The sequence below is a fragment of the Dromiciops gliroides genome, chromosome 2, assembly GCF_019393635.1.
Source record: "Dromiciops gliroides isolate mDroGli1 chromosome 2, mDroGli1.pri, whole genome shotgun sequence".
Taxonomy (NCBI): domain Eukaryota; kingdom Metazoa; phylum Chordata; class Mammalia; order Microbiotheria; family Microbiotheriidae; genus Dromiciops; species Dromiciops gliroides.
Window position 1 is genome coordinate 274,405,417 of NC_057862.1, and position 27,127 is coordinate 274,432,543.

General features: G+C 38.9%; 1 protein-coding gene across 3 annotated transcripts in view; it reads right to left on the reverse strand.

Annotated features, from left to right (window-relative positions):
- The window catches only part of SAMD4A (sterile alpha motif domain containing 4A), a 309,605-nt gene that overhangs the window by 27,110 nt on the left and 255,368 nt on the right, over positions 1 to 27,127 (reverse strand). For all 3 annotated transcript variants that reach the window (XM_043985301.1, XM_043985302.1, XM_043985303.1), the window contains 3 exons: positions 18,310 to 18,428; positions 11,774 to 11,975; positions 9,995 to 10,121 (listed from right to left, as the gene is read on the reverse strand). In XM_043985301.1, coding sequence (XP_043841236.1) covers positions 9,995 to 10,121; positions 11,774 to 11,975; positions 18,310 to 18,428 — 448 coding nt within the window. The remainder of the gene's footprint in view (positions 1 to 9,994; positions 10,122 to 11,773; positions 11,976 to 18,309; positions 18,429 to 27,127) is intronic.

Sequence of the window (27,127 nt, forward strand, 5' to 3'; positions counted from 1 at the left end):
ATCTTGGTGAGTGAGTGAGAGTGTGTGTGTGTGTGGTTTGTCTTTGCTGTAGTTGTTGTTTGTCTTTCATTCTCAAAGAGGACCATGACATCAGGGTGATGTCATGACTTGCACTGCATTGGATTTAAGTGAGGGAAGGCTGTGCAAAGTCACCAACCTCACTTTCTCCTCCAGAGCCATCTGGGTCCAGTGGTGAGATATACATCAGGACAACTGAAGATGGCTCTGGATGTTTAAGGCAATTGGGGTTAAGTGATTTGCCCAAGGTCACACAGCTAGTAAGTATCTGAGGTGAGATATGAACTCAGATCCTCCCAACTTCAGGGTTGGTGTTCTATCCACTGTTTCACCTGATGAACTATGCCATTTTGGGGCTTAAAGGGAATAACACTTTCTCAGTAAAGAATTTCCTTAGCTGAAGAGTAGTGCAGACCTTAGAAGGACCTTGTCAGAAGAGAAATGGCTTTATGTGTGTAAATGTTCCCGAATGAAACAATGACTTTAGGATCCATAGTCCCCAGTTGTGAGCAACTCTGGGTACATGAGTTTGCTTCACTCCTGTGTTTCCTCTCCAGGTTCCTCTAAGAATGTGTTCATTCCACTCCTCTTCCGATAGTTGAATGCATTGTTGAGAGTGTGTGACAGAGGTTTATGTATGGACTGTAATATATTTATTATTGCTGTATTTGTTTTGATATGAGTATCTGTGCTATAATGATTTCTTTTGCCTTATTGCTAAGTAAATGTTTATGTTTAATATCTCATGGGTGATTGAGTTGAGTGGTTGGGTTCATGTAAAAGGAAGTGCACCAATGGGGACTCAAGAGCTATAATAGTGAATAGGAAGTATATTTCTCCCACAGAAGGATTACCCCTAAGGACTCTGATAGTTTGAGGGTAACCATGCAGTTGTGATTGCTCTCTGGAAATCTAAACCAGGAAGGATTGAGGTCAGGTGGGATTGACTGATCCACTCCAGAGAGTGAATAGGTATGATGTGCAAGCAATATAAAGGGTTAAAGTGTGCATGGCTATACTATGAACATGTCCTGGGAAACAGAGAGACTGATAAAGCTTTCTAGTGGGTTGGTTTCTAAGGCTCATGGATGCTGTAAGGGTGCTTTGTGGAATGAATTGAATAGAATTCTCATTTAAACTGATTTCCAGGTGGTGACCATGAGTCTGGGAGAGTTTATATAGTGTCTTAAGAGGATGGGTGTGGATAATCACCCTATGGGGTCAGAATCAATGGAGGAATTTTGCTGATGCCACTCTCCACATATAGTAATTTATGGGGCATGCCAGCTCTCATCAAAAACTTTCTGCTGAACTAAAAAACAAGGCTCGAGCTGCTGTTGTCTGTGGTGTCTAACTTCATGACCCCATTTGGGGTTTTCTTGGCAAAGATACTGGAGTGGTTTTACCATTTCCTTTTCCAGATTTTACATCATTTTACATTTATATCATTTTACACATGAGGAAACTGAGGCAAACAGGGTTAAGTAACCTACCCAGGGTCACACAGCTATTAAGTATCTGAGGCCAGATTTGAACTTAGGATCATGAGTTTTCCTGACTACAGGCCCGACACTACTATACACTGTGCCACCTAGTGGTCCTGAGTGGAATACAATAGGGTGATGAATGACTTCTTAACCTACCTAAATACAGATAAGTGATCAGTGGTGACCATGCCAGAAGCATCATCATTTGTGCTGAGGCCCCCATCTTCCTGTTGCTACTTTGTCTCACTGTCATCGCCTTACATGAGAGTCCATTCTGAACTGCAAAGATTTTGTTTTTTCCAACACATGGAACAGACTGATGAGATCTAGGACTTGGTCCTTCTGAAGCAGGAAGGTGAACCTTAGTCTTCATTCTTTTCTGCATCTTTGGGGGTGGTGGTGGTAGGGCTGTAAATTGTTCTGTTTTTAAATTTGGGATTTTCCCAACCTTTCCTTTATCTTTTTCCTTCAGTACTATGTATGCCTGGCTCCTCACATCCCTGAGATTAATGTTGTCTAGTAAAGGTCCTAAAGATATGTAAATAGCAGCAGGTACTCTAGAACAATGGTGTCCAACTCAAATGGAAAAGTGGTCACTATGCGGTATATAAGGATCCCTATGGGCTGCCTATTTATTAGAAAGCCACATATTAACATTATCTATGTACTTTTATTCATTTTGTTAACTATTTTCCAATTATATATTTTTTGTGGGGCAATGAGGGTTAAGTGATTTGCCCAGGGTCACACAGCTAGTAAGTGTCAAGTGTCTGAGGCTGTATTTGAACTCAGGTACTCCTGAATCCCAGGGCTGGAGCTTTATCTACTGTGCCACATAGCTGCCCTCCCAATTATATTTTAATCTAGTTTGGGGGCATTCAGGAATGTTACCAGTGGAGGCATGTTTAATGTCACTGGTCCAGAAAACCTATAGGGCTTTTTCATCAAGGGATAGTGTGTGATAGCATCAATATCTACCAGGCTTTGAATCCCACACTAATTCCTACCTGCTATACAGTACTGGCTAATTCTTTCTGGGAAAGGCAAAAAAGACTTAATTGACCCAGGGACTAAGGCTCAATCCACAGTTGCTGGTGCAAGAATTCCTTAGTAGCCTCATACCATGCTGCATTTGTTTTCTGGTCACCCAAGCCCACATAGAACCAGGGTTCTTCAGACTTGGTGGACAGCCCAAGGCCATGCTGCTGAACAAAGCCCTTTTTTTACATGGGAAAGACTAGGGCCACATCTATATAAGAAGCACTTGTATCCTTGTTCAATATTCTTTCTATGCTATGGCTAAGTAAGTCTCCTTTTGGAACTGTTGAATGACCTACAAGTATCTCATTTCATTCCAATATTGGACCTAAAATAACATAGGTGTGGGCTAAGTCAGGCCCAGCACATGACAATCCTGATTGAATTTCAGTTGATTGTGGTTCATTTTAATTTTATTCAGTTTACTCATCCCAATGGTGTAGTCCGTCAAGAGCCTTTTGTATCCTGATTTTTTTTATTCAATGTGCTAGTTATCCCTCCCAGTTTCATGTCATCTGTAAATTTTATGAGCATGCCATCTATGTTTTTAATCTAAGATACTGATAAATATGTTAAATAGCAGAGGGCCAACCACAGATCCCTGCGGGATACCACTGCAAACCTCCTGCCACATTGACATTTAACAATTAACAATTGTTCTTTGAGTCCAGACATCCAACTACTTCTGAATCTAATTACATTCACATCTAATCCATACTTCTCCATATTCTCCACATGAATAGAATGAGATACTTTAATAAAAACTTTGTTAAAATCTAGGCAAACTATATGCAAGGCATTCCTCTCATCTACTAGTTTAGAAATTTTGTTAAAAAAATGAGATTTGTCTAACATATTCTATTCTTGATGAATCCATGGTGGGTCTTCTTAATCATTGCTTCTCTTTTTATATGCTTGCCAACCATTGCTTTCATTAGATAGATAAAAGTATCTTATCTTTTACCTAAATAGAATTTGAAGATTTTTGAGCAGAGAAGTAATGAAATTAAATAATGAAAATACTGATCTAGGAAGAGCTGGGCAGCTAGGTGGTGTAATGGATAAAGCACCAGCCCTGAATTCAGGAGTACCTAGGTTCAAATACAGCCTCAGACACTGGACACTTACTTGTCGTGTGACCCTGGGCAAGTCATTTAACCCCCATTGCCGCAGAAAAAAACCCCAAAACAACAACAAAAACAAAAAAAGAAAACCTTGATTTAGGAAGAGCTATCTGGCAAAAGTATGCACAGTAAATTGGGGGGCCTGATGGGGGCAGCAGTGAGCAGGTTATTGCCATGGTCCAGGTATGATAATACAGGCTTAAGCAAGGCTGGTAGCAGTAGAAATGGAAAGGAAAGGAAAGATGTGAAATTTAGATGCCTACTCTAAAGTTCTCTTCTTCAGCAAAAACTAGTTTGGAAAATAACAAGTAAACCTCTTTTTGAACTTTTTAGATGTTTCCTTTATTGGGGAAAATAGTTTTTAAAATTATAAGCTTATGGGACCTATCAGGGGTCACCCCATCAATTCCTATGTTCCCTGTCAGAATTATGATTAAATCATACCAGGTATAAGAGAATATGAACTATAATTAAAGGTATTCCAGGATAAGGAGACCTTGAACCTTTCTGGCTACCCATTTCACAATTTAACACTACTCTCTTAGGAAATTCTCATGTGCAACTGTAAATTCTTAGGGCTATAGCTAATCTTCTCATGGTTTCCTCGGTAGAAATCAGAAATAGCTTTGCACTGTCCTCTCTGCCTGTTAATCTGTAATATTTGTAAAGGTAGTTTTTGCTTGCTCCTTGGATTTCTTTTCTTTATCCTTTTCTTCGGGTAACCCAACCATCTTCAGTGATTTCTCTAAACCTTAATCAAGTTCTCCTCTTCCTACTTCTCAAGCCCAAATGTCAATAACTAAGAGTCATATCAGTCCTGAATATAACAGGATGATTATTTCATGTTTTTGCTATTTGATTTTCTATTTCCTTCTCTGCTTCTAGGTTCTGGGGGATAAAGTTGTTGGAGAAGTAGTAGAAGAAAAGAAAAGCATTGGATTGAATAAGGAAAGGGAAATTGTGAAGGTGATTTGGAGGTATTTGGACCAGTGGCTGAATTTGGGGAGAACTTTGGCCAAGTATTGGGGAAATGGAGGAAAATTTAAAGGAAAATACTCTTCAGTTCTAGATATTAGTTTAGATTGGACTTGGGTGGGGGGTTGAGAGAGAAGTAGGATACAGAACAATTGAAGAGGATAAAGAAAAGTTAGTGAGCAGACCCTAAAAAGTGAAACTCAATGGGGCAGCTAAGTGGCAGTGAATAAAACACCAGCCCTGGATTTAGGAGGACCTGAGTTCAAATCTGGCCTCAGATACTTGACACTAGCTCTGTGACCCTGGGCAAGTCACTTAATCCCCACTGCCCCTCCCCCCAAAAAAAGTGAAACTCAAGAAGGATAAGGTAAAAGTAACAGGGATTACAAGACAAGGTAAATTTAAAAAGACTGGGGGTGGGGTGGGGTGGGACCAGTTAGTTGTTGTTATTGTTGTTTGTCATAACTGACTCTTCATGATCACATTTGGGATTTTCCTAGCAAAGATACCAGAGTGGTTTGCCATTTCCTTTTCTAGCTTATTTTCTGTTTGAGGAAACTGAGGCAAACAGGGTGAAGTAACTTGCCTAGGTCACACAAACTAGTAAGTGTCTGACGCTTGATTTAAACTTAGGCTTGACACTCTAACTTCTGTGCCACCAAGCTTCCTTGGACCAATTAGAGGGTTAAGTGAAATAAAATGGTGAACTGACAAGGGGACAAATTGGTTAAACAGAAAGGAGATTGATACAAATCTGAAAAGGAGGTGGATATGGCTGATTTTGTTGTTGATAATAGCAACAATACATTTATGTAGTATATTAAGGTTTGTCAAGGGCTTTACAAATACTGCCTCATTTAATCCTCACAATAACCCCAGAGGGTAGATGCTATTATTATCCCCATTAGGTGGACAGAGGTTAAATGACTTAACCAGGATCATGTAACTAGTGTCTTAGATGGATTTGAACTCACATTTTCTTGATTTGTAGGTCCAGAGCTATATCCACTATATCACTTAGCTACTCTGAGACTAAGGAAAGGAAGTTCAGTGAGATTGCCAAGTTATTAAGTGGTAATGACTGGATGTAAAAGTTTCAAGCAGATACTTAGAATTTGAATAGTTTAAAAAAACAAGTCTGAAAACTCGAACATTATGTATGGAGAGTAGGGGAAACTGTACAATAATTTGCACTGAAGGTGCAATATTTGTATTTCTGCCACAGTTAAATCACTGCTCTGTTCAAAGTACAGGCTCATCTGCCTCCTGGAGAAGGTGAAGGGTCTTGTAGATACCCTAGGGCTATTAGGGAGAATGAAGTTCCCTAAAGGAAACAGAAGAGAGGCTTTAATTGATTTTTTAAAACATGTGTGTGTGGGGGGGAGGGGGGGTTGAGGTGGAAAAGAGATTTGGCCCTTGTCACAGTGTTGGAGGGTGGGAGAAGAGAAAGGGAAGAGAAAAGACAGCTGTACAATTAGTGATAAAAATAGATAGGAGGTTCTTCCTGAAAGGCGGCAGGGCATGGGGGGGGGGTGGAGTGGGGAGAGGGCTGGGTGCTCTGAGGAGGAAGAGGAGGAAGCTGATTGTCTTTCCCAAGAATATTGTTGAGCCACAGAAGTAGTCAGCAGCAGAGGAATATGAGAAGAGGAGTACGAGCTGATCATTCCTTGCTCTTGAGTACTGAGGCAGCTCTTTGTTGACCTGATCAATAGAAAGGTCTGTTTGTCTTCTTGAAACCTGTATCTAAGATGTAACAGAATGTCTACCAACACTATCGAAATCAATGACGGTTATCTACTTCTAGGGATTAATTTGAGTTGGAGAAAAGGAAGCTGAATTCAAATATATTAAGGATTCTCAAATAGGGGGCAGTGATGAGCTATTTTTAATTTCCACTGAGGTCACAATGAGAGGCTTTGGTATATAGGCCCAAAGAATTTAGGGTTAAAAGCAAAATAATTTCCTAACACGGAAGAGGTGGAAACAATGAAATGGGTAACCAAGGTTTAAAGTCTCCTGATCCTGGGATACCTTTAATTATAGTTCAGGTTCACTTCTATCTGGGATGATTTACTCACAAGTTTGCCTGAAAACACAATGATGACTTCTGGCAGGCCCTAGAGACCTATAATTTTAGAAACTACTTTCTCCAATAAAGGCTATATTTAAAAGGGTTCAAATGGAGGTGTATATTTTTTTTCAAACCAGTTCTTGATGAAGAGGAGACCAAGGTGAGTTTAGAGTCAATCAAGGTTTTACCTCTTTGTCACTCAGCCTGGGAACAAGTGTTTGCTAAGATCTAGGGGTTGAAAGAATGACAAAAATAGTTACGTTCTAATGGGGGAAACAAAATGTAAATAAAAAGGCACCCACACAAGGTACACACAAAGTATCTGGAACTTAATCTTAGAGGGGAAGACTGTTGAAGTTGGAAGGCAGTAGCAGCTGAATTGAATTTTGAAAGAAGCCAGAGTTTCTAAGAGAGATAGAAATGAAGAAGGAAAGAATTCCAGGCATGGGAGACAGTCAATGCAAAGTGAAGTGTCTTGTGTGGGGAACATTAAGTTGGCAAGCGTAGCTGGATCTTAAGAGTCTGTGAATGGGAAGTGAAGTATAAGAAGACTTGGAAAGATTTGAAGGGGGCAAAGTTGTAGAAAGTTTTAAATGACAGAGGGGTTTCTGTAGGAAGTGGCAAAATTGTGAAGAGCTTTAATTAAATGACAAATGGAGGAGTTTATATTTGATCCTACAAATTACAGGAGGTCACTGAAGTTTACTGAATTGGGGGAGGGAGTGAGACATGGTTAGACTTGTACTTCAGGAAGATCACTTTGAGAACTGAATGAAGGATGGACTGAAGTGGGCTGAGAGTGGAGGCAGGGAGACAAATCAGAAGGGTATTGAAATAGTCCAAGTGAATCAAGATTAGGGCCTGAACTGTGTGAGCAGAGGGAAGGGCATGTAAATGAAAGAAGTCAAAGTGGAAACGACAAGATTTGAGACCAGCTTAGCTATGTGCTGTGTGCTGTTAGTTAGACTAAGGCATCAAGGATGACCCTGAGGTTGTGAGCATGGCTGCCTGAGAGGACTCTTAAGAGTAAAAAGGAAGGTGGGAAGAAGTAGGATTTTGGGGGAAAGATAAGTTCTATTTTAGCATGTTGAGTTTGAGATGCCTATAGGTCATCCAATTAATTTTGAGATGAATGGTGGTTTAGATGATGTAGTTGGTGATGCAGGACTGGATCTCAGGAGAGTGACCTTAGCTGGATAAAGAAAACTGGGTCTCCTCTGTATGGATATGATAGTTGAGTCTATAGAAGATGGTGAGATTATCAAGCAGACAAGTAAAGAGAAGAAAGACTGGGACCCAAGGACAGAATCTTGGAGGCGGCACCCAAGGTTATTGAACGTAATATGGATGATGATCCAGCAAAGGATACCAAGAAGCAGATTTGAATTAGACTGAACCAAGAGATTTCAGTGTCACAAAAACCAAGGAGAGAATATCTAAGAGATGATCCACAATGTCAAATGTTTGAGATGTCAGAGTTGAGGATTAGAACATTAATTAGACTTGGCAATTCAGAGATCATTGGTAATGTTGGAGAGTGTAGTTTCAATCGAATGATGAGGTTGGAAGTCATCTCACAGAAGGTTTAGAAGAGATTGAGAGGAGCAGTAGAAGCACCAAGTATGGATGGTTTTTTTTTGGTTTTTTAGTGAGGCAATTGGGGTTAAGTGACCTGCCCAGGGTCACACAGCTAGTAAGTGTTAAGCGTCTGAGGCCGGATTTGAACTCAGGTACTCCCGACTCCAGGGCCGGTGCTCTATCCACTGCGCCACCTAGCTGCCCCTGGATGGTTTTTTTAAAAAGAAGTTTAGCTGAGAAGAGGAGGAGCAATATGGAACAATACTGTCCACAGTCGCATCAAATTAGAATTTTTTAAAAAATGGGGTAGACCTGGGTGTTTTATAGGCAACAGTGAAGGAGCCAATGGCAGATCAGACAGTAGAGATGACAGTGGTGGCAATTTGCTGGAGAAGACAGGAGGGGAGGGTATCAGGGGCACATATAAAGGGGTTGGTTATTCTTTATTAGAGTCTGAAGGGAAGGAGGAGATAGTTGGGAGAATATTCTGAGGGATGTAAAATGAGGAGATGACGATGCTTTCAGTGAGTGGCCTCACTTGTTTTTGTTTTGTTGAAATTGAGATTCTCAGCTACCCTCTCCCTTCTATTCCCATTGCTACCACCCTTCTCTGTATTTTGACTGCTGTATTCTGATTACCTTTCCACCCATCCTTCTCTCGCCCCTATCCCAATTCATTTTGTACACACACACCACTGCCAGATAAGTCTTCCAAAATCAGTATTTTCATTATGTAATCTTGTCAAATCTCTGTTGCATTTGTCAAAAAGATAAAGTCCAACCTCTTTAGGATGGCATTCAAAGATGGAAATAAGCATTTATTAAGTAACTACATTGTGCTAAGCACCTTACAAATATTCTCATTTGATCCTCACAACAACCCAATTATCCCTATTTTATGAGGAAACCAAGGCAGACAGAGATGAAGTGACTTGCCCAAGGTCACATAGCTGATAAAGCTGGATACAAATGTGGATCTTCCTGACTCCAGGCTCAATGCTCTATTGCCATCCAGTTGTCTGTTAAGTCTCTCACAATCTGACTGAAATTTTCTCTCTCACTATGTTTTTACAAAAAGCCTAGGTCCCAGCCAGACTGATATACTCATGCTTTCTCCTGAATACCCTGTCATTGCACCGTTGCTCACACCAGTTCTTAACATTTGGAATTCCACTATTCTCTTGCCTATTGGAATCCTACCTATTCTCCAAAGCCCAGATCCTGTTTCTCCTATTTCATCTGCTTCTTCTCTGCCTACTCCAACACACACTTATCTCTCTCATCTGGAGTCCTGTAACATTTATTATTTATACTTCTGTTATCTATATCTATTTGGTTCTTAGTAGCCTATGTTACTATACTTTGCAATGTCTAAGCATTGCTGTCTTATCATGGATGTGGCATATATGTTGTTTCCCCCATGATGACTGTGGTTAAATCACTCCAGTAATCTAACTGGCATCAAGAAACATCTTGGTCAGATTTTAACAGGCTCCAGTGTGTGTGTGTGTGTCTCCTGGATCCCAGCCAACCAGCCCCTTATTCATGCTGACAATGTGGTTTAAAAAAGGAAAGGCCTCCATAAACACCCAAGAATGTGTTTGACAGTCAAGGCTAAGCACTTTTAGGCCAGGGTCACCAAGGCAGCTATTTTAATTTACTGTACTCTGTATCAATGAACATGAGGGAGAAAAATGTCTTACCTTGCTGTTGGAACATCAACATGGTCTGCGGGGATGAGTGAACAGGCAGGGAACGAGTCCTTTGGACTGAGCTGTGAGTTCGACTTGGCATGCTGTTACTGCCTCCAGGGTTGGCAAACCAAAGATTCTAGGAGGAAAAAGGGGGTGCATGTGTGCATCTGCACATATAACATGCAAAATTCTAGACAGACAGAAAGACACACACACATACACCAAATGCCAGAGTTCAGGCAGGAAGCAAATGCTACTAAATATCTGTCTCTGCTAAATTCTGGGGATGTGTTTCCAGGCCTGTGGTATCTTCCCTGCTTATTTATAGCCAGAGCTTGTCCTGGTGCTTGGAGGGGGTTATAACTTCCATTTGCTTTATTTTTGGCTCCCCAGCCCTCTCTGTTAGACATGACTTTATTAGGGACTTGTTTCTCTCTGACTCGTTGCTATTCCTTCCATTCTCCTGCTTTTTGAACAATAGTTAAGATGAGGAAATATCTGTGGCAGAGAACTCTCTCTACTTCTGGGTTTAGTTTTGAAATTCTCTGGTTTTTATTTTTAAAATAAAGGAGCCAGAAAATCTAATCAGAGGAAGAAAATAATAACTGCTCCACACTAAGCTGGCATGTTTAAAATTACTTGGATTTCCTTAGCAGTGGATTCTCTTTGAATGAGTCAGAGAATGAGGAAAGTCTGGAAAGTGACGTTTGGTGCATCTAATGTCTCTTTTTGGTGATTCAATTTGGCTTACATTGCCCTCAGTACATTTTGCTCATTTTAAATCCCTCCATTAACCTCCTGGGTTTGACAAATTAAAACACAGTATCTCTGCCCAGGTTCCCTTTAGGATCTCTTTGCTACTCCACCAATTAGACACAAAATTATAGCTTTAGTATACTGTTCACTTCCCTGCCCTGCCCTCCTACCCCCAAACTGAAGGGATTGAAGGGAAGTTGTGGATTTATGGACCAATGGTGGGATAGAAGAGAGCTCATTCTAACCTACACCAAGAACTAGATACACACACACACACACACACACACACACACACACACAGGCTGAGAAGATCTGAAATCTCTCCATACACCACTGTGTTGAAACAAATGGTACCTTTTTTTGTCAAAAAAAGAACTATTTATTCTGAATGTACTCCACAACGGGGAAAAGAATATTTAGTACCACCTTAAAGACTAGACTATACCCAAGGTTGGTTCTCCAGGAAAAAAAAAAAAAAGCAAACATGACACACTTTTAAGTTTAATTTGCATTACTGCTATTTTCTCTATCACTTTCTGAAGTCTGGATAATCAATAAAACAACAAATCAAGCCCTCATTTCTGAGGTATAAATGCTCACTCTGAAAATTTAAAGATGAGCTGGCTCTAGCCCACCACTATTTATAAGTATCTTCACATACAAAATGACCTCCCCCCCAAAAAAGAGAGAGAGAGAGAGAGAGAGAGAGAGAGAGAGAGATGAGTTTTGCACCTCTTCTTAAAGGCCCTGCCTCAACGTACAAATAACCTAGTTAAAGCAAGCTGGACAATGCCTAACTTCTCCCAGGGACAGGCCATTGTTGTTCACTCCTTATGTTTGAAAAGTGCTATTCCACAGGTCACTGGTAAAATGTCCAGTTGCTCTTTGGGCTAATGGGAATATCTAGAGCTCTCTGGGTAAGGGGCTTTGTAGTTTCTCTGTTTCTGAACTTGGTAAGCTCTCCCCTCTCCAGCGGGGGGCAGGGTGGGGGTGGGGGGAAGAAAAGCTGAGAAAGCTTGAAGGGAAACAAACCTGTCTTCCTTGTTTTAGGATAGTGGGGTTGGTTGCCGCACTACGTTGGGTGGAGCTGATGAACCCGCTGGTACCCAACAGGCCAAGTCGGGCTGAAGGGAGATTCCTTGAAGGGATCTGATACTGGCGTGGGTTCCGCCTGCCCATGCCGCCACCTACAGAGCCTGCTGTTGGTAAGGAGTTCGACTGTCCAAAACCTCGACTGTCATAAAATAGAAGGAAAAGCAGAAGAACATGAGACATTTGAGATCCCTTTTCCCCAATGTCAATTTTCCCCTTGTTCTCTCCTTCCCATCCTCCCCCAGTGAGAACCAGCATCAAGCAGTCATCATATTCTTTATTAATCCTGAGGACACTGGGAGGGCTCTCTGTCCATAAATCAGTCTAGCTTCTAGACATCCTGACAAGACCAAACATTCGTTCAGATCTACTTCTTGTTAGGTGATTAGGGACTCTGGCCTTCCAGTTCTGACAATTTCTTCTCTCCTTTTTTTTTTTTTTTTAAAGCCCCAAAGAACTAATTCTCTGTCTGGTGAACACATTCAGATTCTATGTGGTTACATAGCAGTGAACAATGTTTCAGGAACCAGCACATTCTTTCCAAGAAGTGTCAGCTTTTATATTCAATACTGTTTAAATCAAAATGCTTTACCCCAGGCTGCCACAAGATGGAACAGATTTGCTTTCTTTAGCTATCTATACAAGCTAGGCACACACTAATTCTGAAGAAACATCTAGAGTCAGGGTTGAGAGAATTTTTAACAAGTCGGGGATGAAGGGGGGGCTGTGACACTGTGATTTGCTAAGAATATTGGGTTGGAGAAGGAAGAGAGAAGGAGAATCTAAATTATCACCACAATAGATGCCTTAGGATATTTATTCCCCAGAATTTATTTTTCTTGGGGGCGCAGGCGGGGTAGGGGTGGGAAGAAACATCAACTATGCCCTGAAATTGGTAACTTGCTAAACTTGTTACAGCTCATTTCCTGGCTCAGTAAAGCTTCCCTTTCTGGGGTGTTTGTGATCCAGAAAAAGGGTCCCATATATCCTACGAGACATCTTCAAAACATCTCTTTTATATGTTCCCTTCTCTTCACCTACAACTGTCACCCTGGTGCAGGTTTGCATCAGATTCCACCTGAGCCAAGCATGCTGGTTGGTCTCCCTGCTTCATGTCTCTCCCCATACTTTTGGACATCTACCACTTAACTGCCAAAGTGATCTTCCTAAACGGCAATACTACTCAATAAACCCAGTGGCTCCCAATTACCTCCAAGATCAAATATGGATCCTTTGGGTTTTTTGTTGTTGTTGTTGTTTTTAGTGAGGCATTTGGGGTTAAGTGACTTGCCCAGGGTCACACAGCTAGTTAAGTGTTAAGTGTCTGAGGCCGGATTTGAACTCAGGTACTCCTGACTCCAGGGCCAGTGCTCTATCCATTGCGCCACCTAGCTGCCCCGATCCTTTGGTTTTTAAAGCCTTTCCTACTTTTCCAGTTTTTGTTTATTTTTTACATTTTACTACTCTCTACACATACTCTAAGACCTGGTAACACTGGTTTTCTTGCTGTCCCTCATACATGAAAGTTCAATTCTCAACTCCTTCCTTTTTCACTGGCTTTCTCCCATACCTAGAATGCTTTCCCTCCTCACCTCTATCTCCTGGATTTCCCATCTTCCTTTAAGACTCAGATCAATCCCACCTTCTGGAAGATACCTTTCCCTGTTTCCTCCCCTCCTGCTCTTTACCCTTCGCTCAGTGCATTCCTTCTGATTCTCTCTCTCCTCTCTCTCTCTTCTCTCTCTCTCTCTCTCTCTCTCTCTCTCTCTCTCTCTCTCTCTCTCCCCTCTCTTATGTACTATAATTATTTGGATATTGTCCCTCCCTACTCTTCCCCCCCCCCAACAATAAGAATGTAAGCTCCTTGAACAGGGACTGTTTCTGTCCTCTGTATCTCTACTGCTGAATGTAGAACCTAGCACACACTGTGTGTACTTAAATGCTTGTTGCCTGACTTACTCATATGCCACATTCAGAAGCCTATGAATGGGAAGGAAGAACATTCTTGGTCTCTCTGGACTGCTTGGTTTTTCTCTTTCTTTTGTATCTTAATGAATTTTGGTCACCTTGGTAGATGATTCAACTCCACTTATACACTCTGTGAACGTTCTGCCCTAGCTACAGAGGGGTTGAACTAGAAAGAATAGATTATATAGAATGGGGGTGACAGGGCTTAAATTGAAAGCCAAGTTACTAAATGGATGTCTTGGACCAAATGATCAAAAAGGCAGAGGTTCTGAGATTTACCATTATTGACAACTGATGTGATCATTATTATCATGGGGCATTTGAGTCTGGATTAAACAATTAGGCTATGTATAAAGAGACAGTGGTGAGGAAAGAAAAAGTAATATAACACGTTTCCTTTCTTTGTTCTTTTTTTACATCTGCTTTCCTCCTGTAACACTCTAAAGATAATCAACTGACTTCATTGTCAAAATTAAGGAGAGATTAAATATCCTTAGATTGTTAAGAACTGGTTAATATGAAATTTTGGGTAATTCAGGGAGAGGTTGGGATAAAGTTCACCTTTTCACTATCTATAAAAAAGGGCAGGTTTCTAAAGCAAATTAATGGGGGGGGGGAGAAGATTTCAGGGGAAATGTCTGAATTACTCATAAGAAATTTTTCAGTGTTTTAGCAGCTAAGATCATTTAGTCCAACTTCTATGTATAAGGTCCCCTGGTCCCCCCAAAGTAGTCACTGACCTTCTGTTTGAAAACCTTTAGTGAGGGGAAACTCATTACCTCCTGAGGCAGCCTCTTTCCTTCACTGAGCCCAAACATACCTATCTGAAACTTCTACCCATTGCTTCTAGTTCTGCCTTGTGGGGAGAAGCAGAAAAAGCCTGATTACTCTTTTACATGACAGCCCTTTCAAATACTTGAAGAGAGCTATCATATTTCTTCCCTGTCTTTTCTTCTTCAGACTGGACATCTCCAAATCTTTCAACCTATCCTTGTATAGCATGATTTTTTTTGGCAGGGGGTGGGGGGGCGGGCAAAGAGGGTTAAGTGACTTGCCCAGGGTCACACAGCTAGGAAGTGTCAAGTGTCAGAGGTCAGATTTGAACTCAGGTCGTCCTGAATCCAGGGCCGGTGCCCTATCCACTGCACCACCGAGCTGCCCCCTGTATAACATGATTTTGAGGTACTTCACCATTGCAGGTTGCCCTCTTCTCCTAAGGATGGTCTACAGCTTAGCAATGTTTTTCTTTGTATATATGCCCAGACATCAACAATTCATTTTTGATATTATTTGCTTACTCATATTTACTACGTAAAATCAGATTTTGATGATCAGTATATGTTTATGTATTTTTTCCCCACAAGTAGCACTTTATCCCCAATAATTCAATGCATAGATGATTTTCAATTATCTTCTCTGAATTCCCCATAAGTGGGCTTCAAAAGGCAATATTTGTCAAGTTGAACCAAACTGAAATCCAGTCAAATTCAATTGCTGAATAAGTTATACTAAAATTGCTACTTGACAGCATTTTATTAGCATCACATGTAAACAAAAAGGTAAACTGAGGTAATACTCTGTGCAAGATAAGTGTTTATTAATTGGGTGCTGAAGCTATTGATAAAGGGGTCAATGGCTTGCTTCCTTTTATGCCAAGGACTCCAAATTGAAGATGTAACTCATTTTTATAAGCAAAGAACAAAGAATAGAACAAACATCATATCATTGGTTATGGGATTTGTAATATCATGGAGTTGAGAAATCATGATTGGTTACATTGAAGAAAGTGGGCAAAGCATACACATGGTTTGGAGACCATGTCTCTCTATCTCTAAGGAATGCTTTTGTGAATTTTATGGGTCCCAACTGCAAGTTGAGGTAGGACACCAGGTATGTAGACAAACTGGAGCCCTAGGGAGATAGGATTGCCATTTTAATTGTTAAAGATGGAAGGAGGTCAGTTAGTCCAGTTTCTCAAGGATAACACACAAATCTCTTTGCAGGCAATGCTGAGATCATATTTTATGAGAGGACTGAAAACAGGGTTTTTCTTTAACAGTGATTTTGGGAAAGCTTAAGCCTTTGGTATCTAACTTCAGAGAGAGAAGAGACTGAACTTTTGTATACATGAGCTTCTTCACTAAGAGACAGTGAAGAGGCTTTAGGTTTGTTATATAGAATGCAGAATAAAATCACTTACAGAGTGAAAATCAAATATAAAATACAGGATATCAAGAATTACTTCTCTCATTAGCTTAGTTCTGTTGAAGCTAGTATTGAACCGGAAAGTAATAAAATTGAAATTTTCTTTAAATAATCAAGATTTTTTTTTCTAATTCAGACAGACCTTTCCTTCCTCCAACTAGTACAAAGTAGTTAAGATTTTACTATTTGAACAGATGTACTATGTATGTGAATATATGCAAAAGATTAAAGAATCACCATCAAGACATATTTGAATATATATAAATATATATGTAAAAATTTTTAGAGCTTTTAGAGGTAGAGGTGTTAAGATAATATCGATCTGTACATGTTTACTATATGAAATAGGATGCTGATGATCTTAATTACCTTCCTCTTGCTGTCCCAGCACTTTATACTTAACAAATGGGGAGGGGCATTAACATACTGAAAAGTTCAATGAGTCAACAGTGTGACTTCTTTTTTTTGGCAAACAAAAACTAATTTAATCTTAAGTCTGCATTAAGAAAGACATAGAATGTAAAAAGAGGAAGATGACAGGACTCTAAAAAAACACTTCCTTCATCATGAGACTATTATTTTAAAACTTTCTAGCCCTCCGGAAAATAAGATTTATTCAATTAAATGGATCCATATTAATGTTCCATAAATGCAAATATCAACACTTCACTTTGGATATTCTATAGAATAAGAGGTCTATTCACCTATGCAAAAATAAAATCTCTAGAAAAACCAGTTTGTTATTTTTTTTCTTTAAAAAACTCAAGGTGGCTGTATTCAAGTTACTAATGTCTCATATCTCCATTCTATAGTCAATTAATAATTAGCATTTATATGTAGCATTTTAAGGTCTGTAAAGTCTTTTCATGTGTTCTCTTTCAATGATCAAGCATTTATCAAATACTTAATATGAGGCAAAGCAACTGTGCTAAGTGCTAGGGATGCAAAGAAAAAGCAAAAACAATCCCCACTCTTAAGAAAAGTGCCCAAGAATCAAGTGAAAATATTCCCTTTGGAAACCTTTTATTTTTCTGAATGTGGAAGGGCAATTAGTTCACCTTTCAGCAACTTGATATTCTTTTTCCTATATTGATTTAGCCTAAACCTGTTATATATCACCATGGTCTAAGCATGGTTCTAGTAATGTGGATAGTTCTGAGTGCCACATTGTAGGAAGGAGACTGACAAACTTGAAAGCACTCAGAAGTACCCAGAAGAACACAACCAGGATAGTGAGAGTCCAGGATTATTCCAAGCAACATAAGAATCAGTTGGAGGGAGTAGGGATGTTTAACTTGAAGAAAGATAGGGCATAATAGACATCTTTGAATATCTGAATGGTTGTCATGAAGACAGATAGATTACTCTTGTTATACTTGACCCCAGAGATCAGAATTAGGAACAATGGGTAGAAATGGCAATTGTCATTGATGCAACAATTATATTGATGTAACAATTCAATTACAGAAGCATTTATTAACTATCTACTATTTGCCAGGCACTAAGGATACTAAACAATACTTGGCCTTGAGGAACTGGAACGTAAGGAAAAACTGTTTAACAATTACAGCTGACCAAATCTTTCCAAATAGAGATCTTCAAATGAATACTTGTTGAAAACATTGTTGGGGGAATTCCTGTATTACAGGCAGAGGGTTTTTTCCCTGTGAATTTGGTAATCACAGAAAGTTTCAAATCAATCTTCTTATTCCTTATAATTGAGCTTCAAAAAGTAATTGGATACCAAATGCAAACCACGATGAATCTAGAAGCTCTAAAGTGCAATGAGGTTTATTTTCACCTTTTCCTGAGGAGCTGAATTATTATCTAAAATCAAGAATGATATGTCTACAGTTTTAGACTGCAGCTTAGTCCAAAATAGAATAGCAGTGTTATGCTTAATCCAGCCATCAACTATAATTAGCTTGTCTGCAGCTAAAAGGAAAAAAAAAACCCCAGCTCTCACACAACCACACAGGCTGCTGGTTGAACAACAATACTTGGCTCTCCTTCACTTGCACATATTTAAGTGTTTTGCAAGTATTCATTAAATGGAGAAAATCTTGCTCAGGAAATTATTTTGAGGCACAAAGGACTTAATTCATATCTTCCTCAGGGAACTCTCTCAATACTTTCCCCTCCACAACCCCACCCATTTAATGACTATTTTAGAACTTGCCACAAGGTACCTGCCATGAATAACATGTGATCCTCAAGCATATTACTGTATTCAGAGCCCAAACCAGGCAAATGCGTCACTAAGGTAACGAACATGCATCATAATGAATGAAATCCCAACATACTTTCTTTGCTGTCGATATCCTGATATGTCTAGAAGGGTTTTCCGAGGGAAAGACCGAAAGAGCTTCTGCACCTGCTGTTTCCATGACAACAATCTTTTTTTCTGTGTCTCTGTAAATGCCTGCAAAAGCAAATAGGACTTTTTATGGGTAATGCAGCTTGGCACGAGGGGAAAAACATGCAATTAAATATGGGAAAACATTGGAGCCTGGTCAGCTTGGCTTAAAAACAACAACAACAAAAAAAACCCCTTGTTTCTAATCCAACACAAATATACTAATTAGACAGTTTTATTTTGGCAACCACCTGTAACAAAACTCTGTATTTCACACAGAAGATGCTTGGTAGGCTACACTACATGAAGCCTGCTAAAAATTAACATTCTTTTGATCCTTTTAAAGATTCCACACCATCAATACTTGCCCTCTCCCCAAACTCTATTAAATAGGAATGAATTGCAAAATTGATTTGTAATACTCAGGCTTTAGAGGACGTCCTGCATTTTCAGAATCAATGAAAACTCTTTAACTTCTCCGAATATCAATTTGCTATAATATACTATCACAATTTGTATAACCTTCAGGTAATTTAATATATTTAATATATAAAGAATTTTTAAAAAGAATTTCCCAGGAAAGGATCTCTCTCTCAATATATATCTCTTTTATTTCCCCCTTCCCCAACTTCTTTCACCTGAAATGTATGGTCTTGCCTAAGGGTAGCTCAATGGAATGGATAGTTTTTATTTAAAAAAAATAATATTTTTCCTATTACATGTAGTAACAATTAATATTCATTTTTAAAAATTTTGAGTTCCAAATTCTCTCTAAGAAAGCAATTAATCTGATATAGACTACTCATGTGTAGTCATGCAAAACATTTCCATATTAGCCATGTTGTGAAAGAAAACAGACAAAAAATCAAAAAAAGTAAATAAAGTATGATTCAATCTTCATTCAGACTTCATCAGTTCTCTCTCTAGAGGTGGACAGTATTTCTATCATAAGTCCTCTGGAATTGTTTTGGATCATTGTATTGCTGAGAATAAGTCATTCACATTTAATTATAATACAATACTGTTGTCACTATGAAGTGTTCTCCTGGTTCTGCCCACTTCACTTTGTATCAGTTCATGTAAGTTTTTCCAGGTTTTTCTGAAACCAACCTGCTTGTCATTTCTTCCAGCACAATAATATTCTCTCACAGTCTTATATCACAAAAAAGCCATTCCCCAATTGATAGGCATCCCCTCAGTTTCCAGTTCTTTGCCACCAATAAAAGACCTGCTATAAATATATTTGTACATATATGTCCTTTTCCCTTTTCTTTGATCTTTTAGGGATACAGACCAAGTAGTGGCATTGCTGGGTCAAACGATTTGTACAGTTTTATAGCCCTTTGGGCATAGTTCCAAATTGCTCACCAGATCAGTTCACAACTCCACCAACAGTGCATTGGGATAGAACAATGTCCTAGTTCTTCCACATCCCCTTTAACACTTATCACTTCCCTTTTCTGTCATATTAGCCAATCTGTCAGGTGTGAGGTAGTACCTCACGATTGTTTTAATTTGCATTTCTCTAATCAATATTGATCTTGAGCATTTTTTCATGTAACTGTAGTTTTGATTTCTTTTTCTGAAAACCACCTGTTTATATCCTTTGACCATTTGTCAATTGGAAAATGACTCATAGAATTGATAGCTTTACAGTGTGTTTTCCAGTTGGTGCACATTACAAGCTACACTAATTTTAATACTCTACCATTTCTTATTCTCATACTTCTTTGTGGCATCTAAAGTGACCCTGGAGTCTTAAGGGATATAGAAGCAGAGGATAGGTGCTAGCAAGTTCTACATTTTCTGAGGCTTCAAGCATGAACCTGATGCCAGATTGACTCTGCTGTCTGAGTACCAACAGTAAGAACAGAGAGCCACGTCAACAGTAGGTTGGTCATGAGATGATGAGTTCTTTGATTATGGCAACTCATGAAACAAAGATATTTAAATGGACTTCGACCCATTGGCCTTTCATTTTTCCATATTGAGAGGGACAGAAAAGAGGGCACAGAGTGCCAAAAGCCACACAAATTTTAGAAATCCTTAACCATAAGAAAAAACTTAACTATAGGTACTTTAAATGCGAGATCTTTGGTCCAATGACCAATTAATTAACATACTATAATAGAAAAAATGAAAATTGATATTATTGTGATAAAACTGGGAGACAAAAGGTTACTGCATCTCCTTGGAAAAGTAACAAAGGAATTGGTAGAACTGGTTTAATAATTCAATCAAAGTCAACAAGAAACATCATTTAATGTTAATATATACTTGATTCTCTCATCTTGAAGTGTTCATGATGATCATTTAAAAAAAAGACCAGTATGAAGATAATTGTAATTTATATGCTAAAATATGCTACAAAGGATGAAAAGGGAGAGAAATTCTATGAAGACTGTAACCAGCTCCTCCAAACCAAGTCAATATGTATTTTGATATACAGTGATTTCAATCTGAAAATGGGTATGCAAAGAGAGGGAAGTTTAAAAATGTCTTGAAGTTTAAAAAACAAGAGGCCAGAGGCTTGTAGATTATTACAAATCTCACAACTATATGTCATGAACACATTCTTCCTAAAAAGAATCTGAAGGCACTGGACAAGGTCAACACCAAACATCACAAAAATGAAGTTGACTGTAATGGAAAGGACAGGAAACAATTGGTTCCTGATTTGAAAAACAGATCTGAATCAGTTGTGTGCAGTTGGATCATTGACTAGTTACAGCAAAGATTGACATCAACATTATATTAAAAGAAAGGATAAAGATAAGAGGACACTATGGACAACTACAAGAGATTCAGTGTGTCATTCAAATAAACTGTTAATGAGACTGAGGAAAAAAAGGACAATGATCCTGATCTTAATTAACGCCATTATTTCCTGCACAAGTTTAATGCATATAAAAGAGTTGCCACAATGAGGAGGCCAACAAAACACAGAAACTGATTTAGCCAGCAAAATTTGTTGTCCCTGCCAAGTAGAGAGAGATGGAAGACACAGGGCAATGATGGAATAGACTATTAAGCCAGTGGTATCAACTTTTAAAACAGTGGAAGCAAAACCAAGTATAAACAGCTTGACAAGAGACCCAAATGAGACACATCAACCAAAGAGCATTCATAGATGAAACTGGCAGGAATGTTTTAAACATAAAATGGAACAAATCTGTCAATGTTTCTGTAATGATCTATTTCATTAACAGTAAAAGAAGAGATGCCACATTTGGACCCTAACATCTTAAGTCTTTGATATACAATACAAAGAAATAGAAATGGATTTTACAAAGTTGGGAAAAGTGACTGGACCAGACTAAATGTACATTGAGAAAATTTCTGATAGAGGCAATATAATCTTTTTTGGGGGGTTGGGGGCGGGACAATGAGGGTTAAGTGATTTGCTCAGGGTCACACAGCTAATAAGTGTCAAGTTTCTGGGGCCATATTGGAACTCAGGTCCTCCTGAATCCAGGGATGGTGCTTTATTTACTGTGCCACCTAGCTGTCTCCAAGGCAATATAATCTTTGGTATCTTCAGATAGAGGAAGATACCAAATATGGGAAAAATGAGGTGATATCAAGGTGTCTAAGAAAACTGCAATAATTATTGAGACATGCCTACTTTCTCATCTTTATAAAAATCTTCATGAGAATGAGCTACAGGTATATTGAGGGTAACCTGGATGAAAATATGAGAAGAAAAAGAGCAAATTTTCACAAACAGTACCTGACAGCAAACTACATCTTTACAGCACAACAACTGACTGAAATACACAGAGAATTCAAGATCCCACTGTGTTGATTGTTAATTATTTTAAAAGCATTTGATGTGGTAGAACAAAATTGAGCCTTAAAGCTTATCTTCCAATAAGGAGGCTCTCATGCATACATTTAAGATCATAATAGATACCTTGGTAAATTCCACCACAGAGATAATTTTGTTTAATGATCATTAATACCAAGTGATGCATGAAACAAGATGTGTCCTTGCCAAAATGTGCATGCTATCATAGAGGATGTCTTCTGAAGGATATAAAGGGAAGAGAAATTCTCTGCAGCTGGTGAGGTCCTCCAGGTGTTCTTGTTGCAAATGACATTGTGCTAATATCATTAAGTAGCAAAAACACTACAGAGCCTTCTCAATGAGATCCATAATAATTCAAGAGATCATCCTAACATGTCATATGGGAAAAACTAAAATGGATGAAAAATGCCAACTATACAGACTCAGACATGAATTTGTATGGCTAGTCAATAAGTGCTCAAATGCCTAGAGTTGTGTTATCTCACCATCTTTAGAAAATTTCTCTATAAAAAACATAAAGTGAGATTTCATAAAGGAAAGATTAAGTAGTCTTCCTGATACAGGTCATCTTTCTATACACAATGCCATGGCTTCTCTAAACAGATTCATATGAAAATAATATTTCTACTCTTAAAAGACAACATTATAAGCCACTCTTCATTTCCATGTATGTGGTAGTCAATATCAACAAAATCAACAAACCAGCCATTGAAAGTATCTAATGCATTATTGACAAGGCCAAGGGGGCTTTAAAAGACATCGCTTCTAAAGAATTTTTTTTGGGTGGGGCAATGAGGGTTAAGTGACTTGCCCAGGGTCACACAACTAGTAAGTATGAAGTGTCTGAGGTAGGCTTTGAACTCAGGTCCTCCTGAATCCAAGGCCAGTGCTTTATCCACTGTGCCACCTAGCTGCCCCCAAGAATTTTGATGATCAGCATAATTTCAAAATTGCAATAGAAATATGCTCCCTTCTATGTTTTATTTATGACTTAACTCATTGTTGTGAATTAGTAGGTGTCCAATCACAATGCCAACAGAAACTCTGAGGTGGCAAACATTATGATCTATATTTGACCAGTTAAGAAAGTGAGTGGTAAATCCTTTCCCTCTCAAAATTTCCTTTGTTCATTAATTGATTGCTAAACTTACTACATATATATGGTCATTTTAGGAGATGTGGAAGAGACTAAGAACTATAATTACAAAGTTCTTGCCCTCAGGCAAGTAGAATAGGGAAATAGAAGTGGTGTTCATTCATTCAATGGTTCATTTAACAAACATTTATTAAGTATTTCTATGACTAGGCTAGTGGATACAAAGATTAATAAGAGAGAGTTCCCTACCCTTAAAAGGATTATAATCAACAGCTTTTGTTGGCTTAATACTCTTTGGATTTTTTAATAAATGTCAATGAACAACTAATTCCTTTTGGTTATAGTGATGAATTCATTGGCATTATTTGTAAATTATTCATTTTTCTAGCCACAGAAAAAGCTGGACCAAACAATGACTTAGAGGGCTTAAAAATCAATCCGATGTGAAATAAAACTAGCCCTATTAATGTCAACTCTGCCTTTTTAGTATTGCGTAATGTTGGACAATTCATTTAGGGCTCTTTTGCGTCTAAATCAAGGGGGCCAGACTAGATGAGTTCTGAAGTCCCTTCTGGCTGAAAATCTGGCTCAAGAGTAAATAGCTATTCACTATTTAAAGATGCATTAAAATGGCTCCAAAAATATAATTTTATACAAGCATTTCCCAAAGTAACAAGTAGTATCCAATAAAATAGAAATACTTATTTCTTTACAGAATGAATACTTGATTCACCTATCACACATTACATTTGTTATTTATTTAATCTCAGGGTACATAATCTACAGTGGTAGTAGTGAGCAACTAAGACCCACATAGTATTTAGTGAAGCCCTTTTCTGTACCTCATCAATATTACAAATCAACATTATGGTAACATAGGGGCTAGAGTCAATATTCTAGGGCATTGGCTTTCCATAGTTATTTTTATCTCCATGGTTTCAGTTTCTATAGGCCAGGATACTGTTCTGGAGAAGTGGCTCAGGCATTAACTATCACTCTTCTCTAGTTTTTAGGGGTTTGGATGGGGTCATGGTTACTCTCTTATTTGCCCAAAATGAGTCTCTAGGGTCACTGTGGGACAGAGATAACATTCATATATAAAAATAGCCCTCACACCTTGACCTCAATTTGTTTCATTGGCAGTGTCTCGTGGATATTTAGAGAAACCCACCATTTTAAGTAGTCATCAGGACTCAGGTCAGACCAGAACTGTTAATATCATGTTTGGACAAATAAGCATATCTTTGACACAGATGATTAAAACTGTTTCCAAAGCTAGCGTAGTTGCATTAATGCTTATCAAGGAGAAAAAAGCCTCTTGGGGGAAAAATCATGAGATAGGGAAGTGGCAAGAAGCATTTAGCAGATGGAGAATAATGTCCTAGGACAATGAGGTATTTGGATACCAGAAGCAGTAGAAATAGAAACCTTTGTCCTTCCTCTTACCATCACATTATACTTTCTCACTGCTTTGTGGGGTCAGTGCCCACAGTCCCTAGGGAGGAAGGGAGGGCATCTCAACTTAGTCAACAACCTTCCTCTTCTCCAGTTAAAGAGTAATGTTTACAGCCAGTGAAAGAGTCTCCTGTCTAAGGGAATCCAGTTTAGCCCTCAGTTGGAATGAACAGTGTGTGCCACATGGGGGCCTCAAAAGGGAATGTGTGTTCAGTAGGCATGGAATAACTTGGGGCTGTGGAAAATTATTCATACACATTCCTCTTTCTTGAACTAAAATAATAATAAAAAAACTGTTAAAGAACATTTTCCTCTTTTAAAGTGGAGACAGGGCTCCTCCTCAGGCTTCCTGTCCGTGAGTTACCCCTCCGCAATGCAATCAGGATGTGTTTTCCTAGCATTAACACTTGACAAGCAAGAGCAGACTGAGAAAACCTTGATTTTTATATTGCCATCACTTATATGCCACAAAAGTGGTCAATGAGGAAAACTGAGAGAGACGAGACAGAGAGAACATCCTGACAACATGAATCCGGCCAACATTTGTGGGCTGGCATATGAAGAGGGCATCAGGAAGCCTGGATAACTTTTTAAATATAAGTGACTTGACTAATGTGTCATATGAGCTCTGAGTGCTTAAAACCAGGTGGAAAAGTTTCTTGTATTCCAATAGGCTGCAGACACAGTGGGAAGGGAAAGGCAAACTGCTCTACTTGCTTTTTCCCCTATATCATATTCCGTCCCCTGTCTCCATTCCTTTGAACGAACTTTACCTCATGTCTGGAAGGCCTTCTTTTCCTTACCTCCATCCACCTCACAGAAGCCTTGACTTGTTTCAAAGCTCAGCTCAAACGCCATATCCCATAAGATAGTTCTCCCAGTTTCTAATGGCCAACCCTACCCAGCTCTGCCAAATTATTTTGTTACCAATTTGCATTTAGGGCTTTTTTCTTGTTCATACCATTCTCCCTTGGTGGGAATATAAGTGCCTTGAGAGCAAGTATAATTTTACTTTTTTTGTGTTTTTTTTTTGGGGGGGGGTGAGGCAATCGGGGTTAAGTGACTTGCCCAAGGTCACACAGCTAGTTAAGTGTCCAGTATCTGAAGCTGGATTTGAACTCAGGTCCTCCTTAATCCAGGGCCCGTGCTCCATCCACTTAGCTGCCCCTATAATTTTACTTTTAACTTTCTAGCCATCCTACCTAGCAAATAGTAACAAATACTTATTGAATGAAGGAAGGAAGGTAGGGAGCATCATTCTAGATGTCCTTTTTGAGGCTTAAGAGATCTCTTATGTCTTAATCCTGAACACTCTTCTCCACTTATGAATGGTTGTAAGCTTCTTGAGAGTATCCTTTCTAACTTCCTTTCTTTATAGACAGTGAATGTTTACACACACACACACACACACACACACACACACACACACACACACGCAAAAGAAACCCAAGGTATTCAATAGGGCACACAGAGAGGATTGGGAAAAGGAAAGTCCAAGTTACTGGTCAAAGGGAAGGTGGAAACCACTATAAATGGCTTGTTTTCTCTATCTAGATCTCTTGATAAAAGAAAAAAAATGTCACTGTAAAAAATTTAAATTTCTTGGAGAACTTCAATATCTTAAAGAGCCACAAGTGTAAGTTATTAATATGATTAGCTGATCAGGTGTTTGACAACTCTGACTGAAATAATCTGGAAAAATAACTAGTTTTTCAGGCTGTGAGGGGGGAAGAAACAGGGAAAAGGGAGAAGACAGGTCATCAGTGAGGATGAAATAAAAAGCTAGAATTAAAGATTAAAAACAAGTATTTTTTATTTTAAGGGAGAATCCTCACTGTGAGGATTTGGTAGAGAATTTAATTTTGGCCTTGACCATAGGCCACAGCTGCAGTGACTGATGGACAGCTGGTGAGGGTATGAAGGGAAAAGAGGGAGTGGAACCAAGGGGAGAGAGCTGGAATTCTGCAATTTATATCTTCCTCTACATAACCCAAGGTTCTCAGCTGTCAAAGAGTTGGCACATCCTGCTGACATGCCATTTCATAGCTTATTCATCGGACATAGTCCTTTGGGACTTTATAATCTCATTTTATGCCTACATAGTGGAAAAACTCCACCAAACCTGATTTATGCAGGAAGGTAATTTTGAAAGCTCAGAACCTGACACTATAACCTTTGTGGAAAGACTCGGAAACCTTGGAAACTCCAGTCTAGCATTGCACAGATGGCCCTCCACCATTCTCCCATCTATACATTCAGATACAACACACATGTATAACACACACACATGTACATGTATTTTACCTAAATAAGATTCCTCATCTATTATATTCCTCATAGGCATGTCCTCAACATACCTCAGTTCTTTTTCAAAGGTTAAATATAATTCTCTCTCTCTCTCTTTTT